The 16,518-nt window shown below is 34.2% G+C and overlaps 2 protein-coding genes across 5 annotated transcripts in view; one reads left to right on the top strand and one right to left on the bottom strand.

Annotated features, from left to right (window-relative positions):
• LOC126744937 (WD repeat domain phosphoinositide-interacting protein 2) overlaps window positions 1–16,518 on the top strand; it is a 45,776-nt gene that overhangs the window by 9,571 nt on the left and 19,687 nt on the right. For 3 of the 4 annotated variants that reach the window (XM_050452538.1, XM_050452537.1, XM_050452540.1), the window contains exons 2-4: window positions 5,532–5,777; window positions 5,835–6,042; window positions 6,091–6,362. In XM_050452538.1, the coding sequence (XP_050308495.1) occupies window positions 5,532–5,777; window positions 5,835–6,042; window positions 6,091–6,362 (726 nt within the window). The remainder of the gene's footprint in view (window positions 1–5,531; window positions 5,778–5,834; window positions 6,043–6,090; window positions 6,363–16,518) is intronic. The other variant, XM_050452539.1, reaches the window with a different exon arrangement.
• LOC126744939 (uncharacterized) lies at window positions 8,409–10,829 on the bottom strand. Its single transcript, XM_050452541.1, has 2 exons — window positions 10,510–10,829; window positions 8,409–9,435 (listed from the first exon to the last, which is right to left on the bottom strand). Exons 1-2 carry the CDS (start codon window positions 10,827–10,829, stop codon window positions 8,514–8,516), a joined length of 1,242 nt encoding a protein of 413 aa, XP_050308498.1. The 3' UTR covers window positions 8,409–8,513.

Raw genomic sequence — 16,518 nt, 5'->3', positions numbered from 1 at the left:
TTAATAATAATAAAGCATGTTTTTTTTTTGTACATTTTAAAGTCCTTGAAAGCCTTTTCTTTCCTATAAATGTTCTTAATCAATTCTCGAGAATAATAATTTGAAAATCTTCTTTTACGTTGCTGCTTAAGAGGAATGTGTGCGGCAAATATGCCATTCAATATATCATATAGGGCTCCACATGCATCATTAACGTTAGAGGATAAATACACAGTAAACCAGTCAGCTTCAAGGATTGAGTCATAAAGGAGATGGAAGTTGGCCTTTCTAAAATTAAAAGAATGAGATAAGTTTTTATTAAGCTGAAAATTATGGACACGTTGGCCTGAGACAGTAAAATCAATTTTCAGTGCAGGGTGATGCAAATCCTCCAAGACAAAAGGTACGTCCCTACGCGAAACAGTACAGGTGAAGTTAGATAAAACAAGATCCAATAGTCTGTTATTATAGTTTAGGATGTGATTACACTGAACAAGATTAAAAGTGTTAGCAAAATTATTCACAGAAATAGACTTTTGACTAACATGATTACCTGTGAGTTAATAGAGAAATCAGACACGTTAAAATCGCCCACTATTATTACATTATGGTTTAGCTTTGATATTAAAAGTGTAAACTGATCGAGAAATTGCTCGAAAGTTACAGATGTGATAGATGGTAGGATGTACAAAACAATGATGTAAAATATCTATAATCTAATAGTAAATTTACAGCCAACAACATCGATAGAGGGCGCAATACTGTTGCAAAATCAGACAAACTAATTTTTTCAGACACAATGTTTTTAGAAACTCCACAGAGAACTCCGCCACCACGTGTGACAATAACGGATTCAAATTTTCGGTCCGACCGGTAAACATAAGTCTTTGGAAATATTTCACCACCAGTTATCTCTGGCCTCAACCATGTCTCGGTGATGCATATGGTGTGCAATGGCGGCAAGAAAAAAAGTCTCGGTTTTAGTGTTAAGACCACGAACATTTTGATAAAAACAAGTTAAGTGGGCATCACTAGCATGTGAAAATAAAGGCGAATCTAGTTTTTTGCTACAATTCTGGGGGAACCATTGATGTATCTTATATAAAGATTATTTTCTCCTTCCTCTTTGCGTCGCTTTAACTCCGATTTGGCTGCCGTAAGCTCATTACGCTGCCGAGGCGTCATGTCCGTCTCGATGAAGAATTTACCGACAATCTTCAATTTGTTCTTCAAAACAAGCCTAACATCGTCTGTACTACTAAGGATCACCCTAACAGCCTGACGCCCGTTACGATTCGGCTTCCCAAATGTACTAACAGCCAGCACATTGACGGTAGTTTCGCACATGTCAGTCAGCAGCTTCTTAGTCTGGACAACATCAGCTCTGCTAGATTTAAAGTCAATTTAAAACTATTTAACCAATTTTGTACCACTGTTAGTCGATCTATCAGATTTGTTTGGTTTCATTCCAAGATTTTGCAGAACAGATTAGCCGTGTCATCTGAGTAAGATATTATTGAGTTGGTTAGGGTATTTATATGTGTTAAGAACAATATTAGACCCAACACTATGCCTTGTGGATGGATCACAGTAAATCACAATAAAATAAATAAGATAAATTAAATAAATAGCTTTTAAAGACATCCAACACGACACCCCTGATCCCATTCTTCTCAAGAGTTTCTAAAAGCAGGTCATGTGGAACCATGTCAAATGCCTTTGCTAAATCTAAAAACACAACTATATATTTTTCATTGTTATCCATGCTGTCAGTAATCTGCTTTGTGAAATGGTAAAGAGCATTTGGCATACTCAAGTTTTTTAAAAATCCAAATTGTATATTAAACAAAATTAAGTTTGATTGTAAAAAATCAAGTAATCTATCCTTACAGCACTTTTCAAAAATGTTGGTAAAATTATTAATTAAATTAATGGGTCTATAATTGATTATTTTTGTCTTATCATCTGATTTATATATCGGGGTAATAACAGATATTTTAAATTGAGACCAGTTATGGTAAATACTGGTGTTGCTAAATTAAGTCTATGTTTAATATAAAAGAGTTAAAATTAAAAGTTTTGGTTTTTGTTTTATTTCTAAGCAAAAAAGCGATCAAGGCATGATTTTTCTCTGGTTCTCCCAGATATTAAAAAATGGGAGACTAAAGTAGAACAACACATAAGGTGATAAAGACAACTACAATAAAAATTAAAAATAACTTTTGGATAAATGGAAAATACATACAAAAAATTAAAGAAAAGGACAAACTATATGTAAGATAAATAAAGTTACAAAAAAAGGTATGCAAAAAAAAAAGTTCAGGAATCACAAGGTGACAAGGAGAAAAACATGGAAAACAGTAAATGAGATTGTGTAACAGAAAATCAACAAAAAATAAAAAATGTTGGGGTGGATGGTAAAATTTATGATAAAGACCAGGACATTGCAGAGCAAATAAATCAACAGTTTGTAAGTATTGGACACAAACTAGCAAAAAAACACCAAAAAACACAGAGAAAAACTGTTTAAAATTGTTGGACCTAAGATAATAGTTAGCACATTATTTAACAAGTAATGTCCTACCTAGTGGCAAATTTCCACAAGAATTAAAGTTTTTAAAAATAGTGGCTATTTTAAAAAAGGTGCATAGAACAATGTAAATAATTGTCTACCAATTTCTTCCAAAGATAGAATGGTAGAGTTCATAGACAACACCTTCAAATTTGATAAAAATTAGTACATATGGATTTAAAAACAAAAGCAGCACTTTGGGAGCAATGGAAGATCTTTTTTTACATAATCAGTGAGATAGATAAAACAGGAAGGAAGCTGGTGTGGATGTAGGAGTAAGGTTTGGTGCTGGGACTTCTGCAATATTTGTTACATGTTCAGAGTCTTAAAATTAAAGATTGGGATAAAGAAATGGAGTGCTTTGAAGAATTTCTTGAAAAGGTAAACTGTAACGTCATCAACAAGTATCACAACAATAAAACGATTATTATTTAAACTGTGACTATTACTTCTTAATAAAAATGGTGTACTTAATAGAGCAGCAATGTACTGATATTCTAATAATGGCTGGGTATGGTAATATGAAAAGGAATCAGCAAGGAACTAATTAACGCAATCAGCAGTAAGCAAAATTACAAAAGTTATTTGGCAAGAGAACATTTTAATAAAAATTCGATATTTTTATTAAAATGAGAAGAGAAGAAAGGGTTATGAATTGAAGTAAAATTTAAAAATTCAAAAAAAAATTGTGAGGCTGCCAAAATTAACTTAGGTGTTATAACTCCTTTTTGTGACACCCTGTAAATTGCCAAAAAGAATAGATGGATCACAGCTTTTTAAAAAAATATAGGTGGTTGTCTCCATGCACAATTCTATTCTTTCGAGACACCCTAGTTGCAGATAAACACTTATCTTTAAAACCTAAAACACTGTTCTAAGATTATTTCTACACCTATGATAATATTATAAAGCATATGTAAGTTATTTCTGTAATATATGAACTCCTAAACTCTAAATTCACTTGAATGATTGTAAAAAAGCGATACTCATTCCCTTACCAAAAATACCTTGTCCAACAGATTATAAAGACATTAGGCCAATAAGTATTCTGCCTGTCATTTCAAAAATCTTAGAACGTCACGTATATAACGGAATAGCTGACTATGTTTATAATTTAAAAATTATTCCTGATTGCCAGTCAGGATTTCGTAAATCTTATAGTACTATAACAAGTCTTATCAGTATTGTTAATGATATCAGGTTTAAAGAGGATTCAAAGGAAATAACTTGCCTAACTCTTTTAGATCTAAGTAAAGCATTCGATACCATAGATCACCAAATGCTTTTGGCAAAACTGCACTATTATGGTTTTTCGGCAAATGCCATAAATTTTTTTAGCTCTTATCTTAAAGATCGGTTACATTGTGTCCGAACGGTGAATGATGGTGAATTTAAATTTTCAAGGTTTTTGTCATTTAAAAAAGGGGTGCCTCAGGGTTCCATATTAGGCCCCTTACTTTTCTCTTTATATGTTGCTGATATGGATCAGTGCATCGAAAATTCTAAGCTGCACCAATTTGCTGACGACTCCCAAATTTATAATTCTTTTAAAATATCAGACGTTCAGGTGGCACAGAATAAAATTAACGCCGACTTAAATCAGATTGCTTTGTTTGCTGAAAACCATAACCTCAAATTAAATGCTTCAAAGTCATGTGCAATGTTTTTTTCACAAAATAAAAGTCATCTTCTAGATTGCATGGAAAATTTTAAAATTAATATTAATGGAACAGCTATACCAACCGTTGCGGAAAAACGTAATCTAGGGGTTATATTCGATTCAAATCTCAGCTTTGCCTCCCACATTAAGAACAAAATTAAAATTGCTTACGGTCGTTTAAAAAACTTATATCAATACAAAAATGAGTTACCATCAAACACCAAATATTTGCTTTGCAATTCGCTTGTACTGTCTTTGATGGATTATGCGGACATTGTGTATGGCGACTCACTAACCGTATCTCTGTCAAGGACGGTGCAAAAACTGCAAAATAGTTGTATGCGTTTTTCCTTTAATATATCGTATAGAGACCACATTACTCCCTATCTAAATTCACATTTTATATTAAATATGAGAAATAGAAGGAAGTGTCATATGTATAATTTAATTTACAAAATAATTAAATCAGGTCAGCCGCCATATTTAAGAGACTTATTTTTTCACCATGATTATATACACAATGTAAGAAATCCAAACTTAATTAGAATTCCATTTCATCGAACATCAGGTTTTAAAAAATCATTCCAGTATGTAGGCATTCATATGTGGAACAAGTTACCGGATTACATTAAAAATAGTTCACCAAAGAAATTTATTGCATATGTTAAAGAAATTCTTCTTAATTCTCAACTAACATAGGCATTTTAACAAATTCACGCCACCAAATTTTTATTAAAAATATAATTTAATTATTTTTATTTAATTGCAACCATATTATTTTTGAATTCTTACTTTTGTTGATCTTGCAGGCATAAAAATAAAATTTTAAATGGTTCATTTTGGAATATCTATTCATTTTTGCGTCGTGTTGCCCTGGTTTTCCAGCCTCGGCTCGTGTTTTTTGCCGCCCTTCCTCCTCTCTGTCTATTGCACAGATGGTACCTATATTAATGTAATTGATATAGTAAATTATTATACTATATTTTTTTTTTGTTTTTAGCTTTTATATGTTTTTAGGGTTTAATGACTTATTTTCTTAATAATTATAATTGGGAAAGTCTTTATTCTTCTTTTAGTTGTAATTAGGTTAGTATGTTTTAAGGGTCTGAGCAGCACATGCGCGCTAGCTCGTGTATGTGTTATCGGTTGTTTTTATAATCGCAGTTCAGTCCGCATTACTCTTAGCATTGTGTAAATTCTTGTAATAAAAAAATGTAATTTTCTATGTACAATGTTTAAGTGGCAATAACAGTATTTTGAATTTGAATTTGAATATTATAAAATATGATGATTATCAAGCAAATTTCGTTTCTTTTTTAGATCATTGGCTGTAGGAGGCAAAACAGGCTACCAACTATTCTCTCTTGGGTCTGTAGACCACTTGGAACAAATCTACAGTAATGCCACAGAAGACTCTTGCATTGTCGAGAGATTGTTTAGTAGTAGTTTGGTGGCTGTTGTTTCATTGGCAGCCCCCAGGAAGTTGAAAGTTTGTCATTTTAAAAAGGGAACGGAAATATGTAATTATTCATATTCTAATACAATTTTGGCAGTCAAACTTAATAGGTGCACAAAATATATCGAACAAATATTCAAATTCCTATTTATATAATTTTTTCATAGAGCAAGATTGGTAGTATGTCTTGAGGAAAGCCTTTACATTCACAACATTAGGGACATGAAAGTCTTGCACACAATAAGAGATACCCCATCAAACCCTAATGGTTTGTGCTCATTAAGTTCGAACAGTGAAAATTGTTATTTGGCATATCCAGGATCTTCAACTGTCGGAGAAGTGCAGATTTTTGATGCCATGAATTTAGTAAAACATGTAATTTTAACATATTTGTTTTAATTTTGTTCATACATACATTTTTAGAATGCAAAACTGATGATTCATGCACACGACAGTCCATTGGCTGCATTGGCCTTTAGTCCTAATGGTCTCAGAATAGCCACTGCCTCAGAAAAGGGAACAGTAATAAGAGTATTTTCCGTTACTGATGGAACTAGGCTATTTGAGTTTCGTAGAGGGGTGAAAAGATGTGTATCAATCTCTTGTTTGTCATTTAGCATGTGTGGTCAGTTTTTAGCATCTAGCAGCAATACTGAGACTATTCATGTGTTTAAATTGGAGGAGCCCAAGGACAGGTAAGTGAACTTGTTTTGTATACATTCTTTTACATATTAGTTTAAAACCTTAAGGCAACAAACTTTGAATTAAATATTTCAATGATGATTTTTTCTAATTTTCTGAAGTTGCCCACGGTTTTTCAATTTAAAATTAAATAACTGCAGTCCCAATTAAAACAATACTTAACACTCAATTAGGATAAATTAAAAGAGAACAACACAAAGTCTCGGTCTCAAAAAATTCTTTTATTTGTTAAAGTGGTGACACATGTTTCATCATCAGACCTAAAATAATGTAAACAAAACCAAATAAAATTACAAAAAGACCTTAAAGTAAAACAAAAAAGTATACCTTAAGAAGGTTAAAAACACTCCCGACTGGGTCAAATATACACACACACTGAACGGTAAAATATAAGTCAAAAAAACTGACGCCACAAATATATAAAAAAACAATAACATAGAACTTGAATACAAGAAAATAATAAAAAAATAAAAAGAAACTATCGAGATTTGAACCTACCACCTCACAGCAAGACTGTTAACGTTTGCTGCGTTGACCGCTAGGCCACACCGTTCATGCGATAGCTTGAAAAGAAAGGAGTCTACAGGATGATATTAAAAATGACCGGGACTCGCTCAAAATTGAACAAGTCGTTAACGCAAGTCAAAACTGGACACTTCTTCGCTCTTGTAATCTCTAGCTTCTCTAGAAGATCCAGCTTTTTGCCCTTCTGGCAGTCATGAACCACTGCCACATTATTGGGGTAGGAAAAATTATGACCTGTTGACAATAAATGATTGGCAAACGCTTACTTGGTCTCGACAGTATCGGTGTCTTTAAACTTGTTCACCAGACCTAGATGTTCTTGTCCCCTTATTGAAGTTGAAGGTTTAAAGAATTTCGCAATAATAAAAATAAAATTTAATTATTTATTAAGGTTATAACTAATGGTAAGATTAAAAGAGTTCTTAAAATTAACTATAGGATATCCCTTTTATCTGCATAATTTTCTGTAATATTCAGAGAATATTCGGACGAATATGATTGGGCCGTTCCGTGGTAAAAACTGCAAAGGTATTTTTTAGAAAATGTTGGACGATTATGCCTCCACAGACTCAATTATTTTATTGAATACTTAAATTTTGTTTTCAATGGACTCGCCAATATATTCTTCGGCAACGACACTGGAGTGCCAGCCCCCATATCGCTTCAAAGTCAGCAAGTCATCCACTGCTGTCTCTCATCCCTGGTCCCTCCAAATCATACACTTGTTGTATGCAGTTTCCTAAAATTCTCGAGATTTTTCAGGCAATTGGCGCAACGATATATTTGCGGTAGGCTGCGTCAAAAGTCGAATGGATCGGTAGATTCAATTGTGTGCTCCATTACCCGAAGATTAAGGAAAAAAAAATAGGAAAATCTGATATTGAAGTTGAATTACTTTTCAAACAATATGGTACGAATAAATACGTTACGCCAGAGACAATGTTGGCAATGTTGTCGTGTCTGGTTAAAACTTGGGACACACATATCCGGACCGTGCCAGGACCGAGACACGGCCGGGTGTCGGACGTCACCCGCTTCTGAATTAAAACAATTAAAATATATGGAAATGTTCACACATGATCGTGACGTATCCGGGTCACGTCGCCGATTCGTGTGCGGACCGGGCGGAATATCGTTAGTTTAATTTTTGACGTCCGGTGTATCGGAACGGAGCTCGAGTGCATTAATTTAAAGCTGTGTTTAATATGGACATAGAGAGGTTAATAGAAGAAGTACGAAAATTTCCTGTACTTTACGATCAAAAACATGGGAAATATAGGAATACTGAATATAAGGAACGAGTTTGGAAACAAATTGCAACAGACTTGCAAGTTAAAGGTAGGTAAACAAATTGCTTTTGAGATGACAAAAATATACAGGATGTTTCTTAATAATATGCTAATATTTAAGGGGGTAATTCTTGAAAACATTGGTTGGTGTATGGCATTTATGTATGAAAGAGCATTTCTTGACCAAATACATTTTTTGAAAGCATGTTAAATATTATTAAAAAATATAGCCAATTCACTTTTATTATATAAGTAGGTAGATATCCTAGTTTTACTTAATACTACTTAATTTTTAATTTTACAAAAAAAAAACAAAGTACGGTTGTGTAATTAAAGTCTCAACGCTACCTCCTCTTGCCATTCTACACTCCCTTCTGGTGAATTCAAAAAGGTTTTCAGTTGCTCTCGCACATCAAATGCAGCATCTGTAGATCTACCACGAAGCCGAGGTAGGTTTTGAAGATTTGAATATCTGTCAGATTTTCTATCTGCTTCACTTTCGTTCAACACCTGTTCAGAAACCTTATAACCTTCGATTTTTCGAATAAAGTTGTACAAAATACATGCAGTCATAACGATGTTTGTTAGATTTCCAGGATCTCCTTGGAGGGTTCTATTAAATATTCTAAATTTCTGTTGCAGGATACCAAAAGCATTTTCCGATATTCTTCTTGCCCGACTCAAACGATAATTAAAAATAGCTTTGTCATTTGTCAAGCCCCTTCCTGGATAAGGTCTCATTAAATATCTTTTCAGAGGAAAAGCTTCATCGCCAACAATTACCATTGGAAGTTCAATATTAGTGTTAGGTAATGCTTTAATTTTTGGTACATTAAGTTTGTTATTTTCTAATGACTTTCCAAGATTTGAGTTTGCCAAAATACCTCCATCTGAGTTTTTTCCATATGCTCCCAGATCTACTGCAATAAAGTTGTAGCACGGATCAACAAGGGCCAGCAGCACAATAGAATATGTCTTCTTGTAATTCCAATAAAGACTTCCTGAGTTTTTTGGAGCTTGTATTACAACATGCTTCCCATCTATGGCCCCGATGCAATTTGGAAACTGCCATTTTCTCCAAAATTCTTCCGCTATAGCATTCCATTCATTTTCTTTCGGTACAGGCATAACCTCATCTAACAAAACATTGATTATTGCTTTAGAGGTGTCATGGATAATGGATGCAACTGTTGATTTTCCCAGCCTGTAGCTAAAGGAAATGGTTTTGAAAGAATCTCCTGTAGCAAGGAATCTGAAACAGAAAAACGAGGTTAACCTTAAGTTAAGAAATCTAGAATTAGTAACGATAACAATGTTTCACAATCTTTGACATTCAACATTTTGTGATTTTCAATAGGTAATATTTTTTATATTTTGTTGCAGGTGGAGTCGAGGAATGCAAGAAAAAGTGGACTTCAGTTCGTGATCAGCTACGGAAGACTTTGCAGAAAAGGAAAACCAGCTCAGGACAAGCTGCTGTGCGTCAGCACAAATATAAGTACGAAGACCTCTTAATGTTCTTGCTACCCCACATTGCAGAACGAGAGACAATTTCCAATGTTCTATATAATCCCGAAGGAGAGGAGGGTGAACATGAATCTACTTTAGAAGAATCTTAAGACGAGGATTCTAATATTCAAGATTTTGCGCAAAAAAATAGTGGAAATGAGGAACCTATAACTGAAAATCAGGACAGTGAAACACAAAGTGGAATAACTGCTCAGTCTTCGCAAATGCCCCCGGCAGGGTCCTCCCTCTCTTCCAATAATAAAAACAAATTTGTAAGGCCGCCGTTAAAACGAAAATTTCAGCATGAGCGCCATCTACAACAATCACCGTCAAGCCAGCTCATGACTTATATTTTAGCAGAAAAAGAAGCTGAAAAAGTAGCTAATAAACGTTCAAGAGAGAGGGAAGAGCAACATCCGGTTGATGCTTTTTTAGCGGGTATAGCACCAGCCCTTAAATCGCTGCATCCGATACTTTTTAATCAGGCGAAAGGGAGCATTTTTTCAATTGTACAAGAGTTTGAATTAAAGCAACTCACAAATAATAGTTACCCTCAGAATCAGTATATTCCTCCGATTTCGCCAGCATCTTCGTCGCTAACTGTTCCAACGCCAGAACCTTCACCTGTACAATCATTGTCTAGTCCTACATACTTTGAATTTTAGGCAAAATGCAGAAAAATATGTCACCACTACTATCGAGCCTTTTTTAAAAGTTTTTTGCTATAATAATATAATTTGTTTATTAAATATGCCCGTCTTTTAATTAACTAGCAATATGAAAAACAAATACATACCCTTAAATTAATTTTACTTACCTTAAAAATACAGCCAGGCGTTGTGTGGGAGAAATTGATGGTCTCCAAAAAGTATCATTTTTTTTCAATTCTGCTTCAAGTTTGTTTAGTAGTTGATGGAATGTAAACTGTGTCATCCTGAAATACTCGTAAAATTTTGTCTCATCATCGATGAGAAGAGGGAATAGCGTTCGAAACTCCCCTTGTAGAGATCTTGTCTTCCATGCACTGTGAACCCATATATTTCTGTTACTTGGCTTTCTCATTCTTGTTTCATTCTCTTCCTCCTCTAAAGCAAGGGCTATCATGCCCAAGTCACTATTTCGAAAACTACTAAACATTTTAACTATTAAAAAAAAAAATAAGACGACAGATATTTCAATGTCACAGCAATGGAAACGAACGGAACACTGGCGAGACCCGGAAGAGTGTGGCTTGAAGACAAACGTACCGAGGGACGAGCGCCACCCGGCCGTGTCTCGGTCCTGGCACGGTCCGGATATGTGTGTCCCAACCTTTACGCGGCGACAATCTTAAATACCAATCATTACCGGGAATTTCACATTTAGGCGTGCGCAAAGATTGCACACTACAAAATTTGCACACGGCGTCTGAAAAACGTCATTTTCAGATTGACTTTGGAGTGCGTTATTTAACGTTTTACATAGAAGTCGTAGAAAAAATTTAGTAGATTTTTATTGTAGAAAAAAACAGTGGCGGACCATTTTTTTAATTAAAATTCTGCGAAGATGTGTCCATATCACGCTACTAGTTGAAGGAAAACAATTTTTTTTTTATAAATGATATAATATAATGTATCTTTGCTACCAGTCCAAACGTACCAAATTTCAATTAAATAGCTAAAGTAGTTCTCAAAATATAATCAAATTTAAATATTTTAATTAAAACGTCGAGACCCTGTATCTTTGTAACGAAGAATTTTTCGAATATAGTTTAAATTAGAAACTGATGTTATTTTGAGATTTTTCTATTTTCCATTTAAGTTTGCGCTTTCGAAACCTTACCTTTAAGGATAAAGAATCTTTTTTATTTATTTTTTCTTATTGCACCAGGTAAAGTATTATTGCTCTTAGGACCAAGCTGGTCAATTGAATTGAGATTGAAATTTGTTATACTATCAGTCACTAACATGTCTAAAGTTTTGATTTACATTAGTCGTAGTTGAAAATGAATGATCAACATAGTTTGTTAACAAGGGTTTTTGATCCATTGATCTTACAGGTAGGATTTTTTGTCCTAAAGTTGACATGTTCATTTATGTTTTCTAAATATTATTTTTTAAATATAATTTTTTATAATTTTTAATGGTTTAAGTGTGTTCTCATAGATGCTTGCCCATTAGGGTGGGCCGAAAATTTTAATTTTTGAATTTCGTTTTGGAATAGTACGCAAAAGTTGCCTTTTGTTATTCCAATAAAAATATTTATGAACAGTTTTTCGATTGTAATGCGTCTTCTGCCCCCTACCGGAACTCACAAAAATACGATTTTTTTGATGGAATAACTTTTATTTACGTTTTACATTACATTTCCTACTATAAACATTAGCTAGCCAATATAGACTAGACAATTATCAATAAGAAAAGCAAATAAAAAATTCTAAAAACAAACGTAATGCAATGTTTAACGGATATAGTTATTGTGAAAATTTCTTTTTGCTCTCAAATTGTGGCATTAATTTTCGAGAATCTAACCTTGCTTTTATAAATCCATCTCGCTTTTTAGGACCAACCACTGATAACGAAGCTTCCGTTACCAATTTTACACATCTTTCACCGCTTGGGTGTGACAAGGGTAAGATGAAACTTCAATAAATTTATCCGGGGTTCCTCTTATAATATTTTGTAATACATCTTGTTTTAAATCACGAAGTAATGGGGGCGGAGTGATGTCATTGTTGTGCCAGTCTATCAGATTAGTATAGTCTTCTGCATCAAAATTTAGTTTTGGTATTATAAAAGGACGAATTACTTCTGGATTTTCCCTTTTCTTAGCATTTAAAATACGTCGCATGGCAAGTTCTGTGATGTGGGGACGAGAGTCATTTAGCATACATAATAATATGTTTTCCGGGTGTGCGAAATATGCATTACGTGGTATAACTGAATTATTAATCGCTTGCAAATCGCTCCTTTGACTGACTGACATTTCCTGGATTCTGATTCGCTAAATCTGTCGAACATTGACCAGAGGATATTGCCAAAAAATCTGTGCAAATTTTGTACAGATATCTTTGATCGGTACTTAAGTCGCAAAATTCTATTTAGGGTAATTTGCAGTCGATAATTTCATATTGAATAACTGGCAAATTTTCACAGTGAACTATAAGTTTGCCTAGAGGACCTGAAAATGTACTAGGACCGGTTGTGTGGCCATCAATATGCTAAAAAAGATGTCTCAACGGTAGTTCATTGGCATGAAGCTGGTAGATAAATCGTTGTAAAGGTCGTCCTAACTTTAAGCCATTACACCCCACTGCTAGTAATCCTGACAGGTCATAGTTATTTTCTTGTAAAAAGTCAACTATACTTCGAAGTAAGTCTTTCGCTGATCCAGAAGAAGGCATTGCATGACCTAGAAACACTGAACCTGGTTCTTGTAGCAAAGTAATATGTTCTTCAACTAACGTTAATCTATGAAGTCTGCCATCTTTTTCTTCAGTAGTCATTGTTTTGTCTTTTCGACCATCAAAATAAATTGCATTTATAGGTTGATACTTTATCGAATCGACAATTGTAGTTCTTATATTTTCTCTCTTCTTAACTTATTTTTGTCTATTATTTGCACTGAACTTTCTCTTGTTACTAATCCAACATCTTGTAAAACAGCTGTAGCTACTGCTGCTGCAGATCTGTCTGATAATCCATATCTGTCACACACTTTAGCAAGCGTAGGTAGTTTGAGCGTATTATATTTAAGAGTTAGTGTTTCATTTATAGAGTCTTTAGAAGTAGAAGGTATTTGACTAGCTGTATTGATATTGCCGACAGAAGAAACTGACATATTAGCTAAAATATCCGATGAAGTCTTTGATCGCTTTTCAGGGCAAAAGCTATTATGCGAGTTTTCCCTTTTTTGCATCTTTTCAATTCTTCTAAACTTATTCACTACTTTCTTTGTTTCCTTTGCGTCGACACGTCCTATGAATATTTGTCTGAAACCTCTCTGATCTGCGAGAAATGCGCGTTCTTTTAGAGGTACCTGTAAAAATAATTAGCTGTTAGATGAGTAATCTCGTAAAATTAAATAATATGAATCTTACCTTTTTTCTTTGCTACAAGAACACTCCTCAAATTTTTCGAACTTGCAGGCACTTATGTCGAAGAGTTCCTTGTTCTCTGCTTTATACGCTTCAACTTTTAGAACATAGTTTTCATTTCTCTTGACTTTGGGACCACAAAATCTTTGAATATTTATCATGCTGCATTTTAATAAGTTGCAACACACGTTTACGTGTGACTGTAGGAATTGACGCTTTTTCCCATAAACTTAGGATCTTGTCAACCAGTATGCTTGAAATTTCTGAAACTGTTGGCTCTTTTCCACAATCTGGCGGTTTTAGGGTATACCTTATCCATAAAAAGCACCTCAGAACATCTTCTTGCGTAGGTAGAATATTGTCTTTGAAATCTGCCGGTGATCTAACTAAAGGACACTCGTCTTGTGTAACACGTTTTTGAGAAACTCATGACTTGATGAATTTTTGAACTTTTTATTCAAAATCACAGACGCGACAACCGATACAAATATAGGACGCTGGCCGTGCCGTCCCAAAACATTCAAAACAACTGAATGTATTACGTAAGTTTTATAATTTGCCATTAAAAGCGGACAGATTATGAAAAACTTTGTTTTGAATGTTTACTTTTGTCAGAAAAGAACATTCAGGATGTGGGTTAACGCACATTTAAGGCTCGGTAGGGGGCAGAAGACGCATTACAATCGAAAAACTGTTCATAAACATTTTTCTTGGAATAACAAAAGGCAACTTTTGCGCACTATTCCAAAACGAAATTCCAAATTTTTTGAAGAAAGCTATTTTTCGGCCCACCCTATTGCCCATACTATTACTACATATCTAAAAGACTAGAAACATCGGCATTTATATTCTAATAAGTACAACATAAAGAACTACTTGTCGCATTTTATACAATAATTATTCGCATTGATCTAACGTTTTAAATTGCTTAAATTTTATACATTTAGATGTGACGTTTTGTGGGTAAATTGGTGAAATGTTCAAGAAAACTGTGTTTCGTGCTTTATACAGTGCGTCCAAAAGTTATGTCTAAATTCATTTAAAATTAAGCGATGGCACAGCCAACTTTACTCAAGCCGCGAAATAACAGTTGGGAACGTCGCACCAGGTGGGAGATTACCTTTTACGCTTAAGCGCGGCTCTACCGAGACGGATGTTCAATTTTGATTTTGCTTTGTTTACAAATGAGAATATTTTGTTTATGTGATTGATCTATTGTTTCAAATATGTATAGGCGCCGTTAATAATTGTATAAATGCATTATTAGACTTTTTCCCTTATAGTCTAGTCTTTTAGTTATACAGATATAATCATTCAAACCTCGCCTATAGGAAATAGTCTATGAGGGTAAGCGAGAGGGGACATATGGAGTCCGCATGAGACAGACAGACGGCACAATACATGCCGTTTCCAATACGCTACAAATTAATACGTTTGGCAACATTGATATTTCTGCCGCACGGCTCTCCGCTCGTTCATCGAAAAACGAGACAATTCTTATCCCCACCACACTGCACCGCCAATATGAGATTGCATTTTAAACGTTTAACGATAACGGTATTTTTATTTCTAGCTTCCTGCTTAATCAGCAAAGATTAAATTTAAAACCGCTCGCTATTTTCTTGTTAAAATGTGGTCTCTTGAGGAAAAAAAGCAAATTAATTGGTATTATGCCGGCAGTTCTGTCGATGAAATATGAGGCAGAATTGCATTCACGTTCAAAAATCGGCCCATTCCCGTACGCAGCACAATTTTTGCAATTATCAATAGGTTTGAAACCTTTGGGTGCTTGCAAAATTGCAGGAAATGCTACGCAAATGAGCAACCACCTGTTGTTAGACCGCTAGGCGAAGAAAGAGAGCTTCGAGAGGTTAATGTTTGTGCTGTTGCTGAAGTGAACTTTCCTTGCAATAGTACAACCATTGCCAAAGAAACGGGTATTAAGTCTTTAAGGGTTAGAAGAATTTTAAAAAGAAATAAGTACAAGTGCTATAAGTTGCAAAATACCCATGAAATTTTCCCACAGGCCCATGAGAGACGGATGGAATTTCGAAATGAAGTATTGGAAAGAGCAAATCGGGACGATTTTGTTTTCAGATGAGTCCTCTTCATCTATTTGTGGTAAACATAATCCGTCCATTACAATGGTTTATTCGAAAGAAAATAAGCACATAAGCATACTAACACGTACACGATACCCTCAAAAGGTTAATGTATGGGCTAGCATTTTATGTGATTCAATTATGGGCCCTTTTTTCATCGATGGAAACCTTAATGCCAACAAATACCTTAATCTTTTGAGGGATGAAGTTCTACCTGCTATTCACTGCAATCAGTGGAAACAGTACTATTAAATGGCCCAGCAGAAGCCCCGATTTAGCCCCCAATGATTTTTTTTCTTTGGGGATACCTAAAAGAACAAATTTATAGGCACGAAAATGAACGGGCTACTTATTTAGAAGAGCTTTGTGTTAAAATTAGGCAAGCATTTAATAGTATCTCCATTGAAATATTATCGAACACGAGAAGGTCGTTTTATGATCGATTGACGTACAGCACTGCTAAACAGGGTGGCCTTTTTGATTCTGACAAGATAATTTTAATTTTTATTTAATATTATCAAATTAACTTAATTTCTTGCTTTATTTTCAATTAATTTTTTTATTTTCTGTCCAATATTTAGTTAATTTATGTTTACAACATTATTGCAGTCGGTTTTTAGTTTATTTTTTGCTGTTAGGACAGACAGCA

The sequence above is a fragment of the Anthonomus grandis genome, chromosome 15 (assembly GCF_022605725.1).
Source record: "Anthonomus grandis grandis chromosome 15, icAntGran1.3, whole genome shotgun sequence".
NCBI classification, from domain to species: domain Eukaryota; kingdom Metazoa; phylum Arthropoda; class Insecta; order Coleoptera; family Curculionidae; genus Anthonomus; species Anthonomus grandis.
This window is presented reverse-complemented; position numbering and strand designations above follow the sequence as displayed.

What these genes read in the sequence shown, in the direction of transcription:
- LOC126744939 (XM_050452541.1), bottom strand. Translation starts at nt 10,829, where the DNA reads ATGTTTAGTAGTTTTCGAAATAGTGACTTGGGCATGATAGCCCTTGCT. An exon ending in CGCCTGGCTGTATTTTTAAG is followed by an intron (nt 9,436 to 10,509) that starts GTAAGTAAAATT and finishes TTTCTGTTTCAG; the next exon opens with ATTCCTTGCTACAGGAGATT.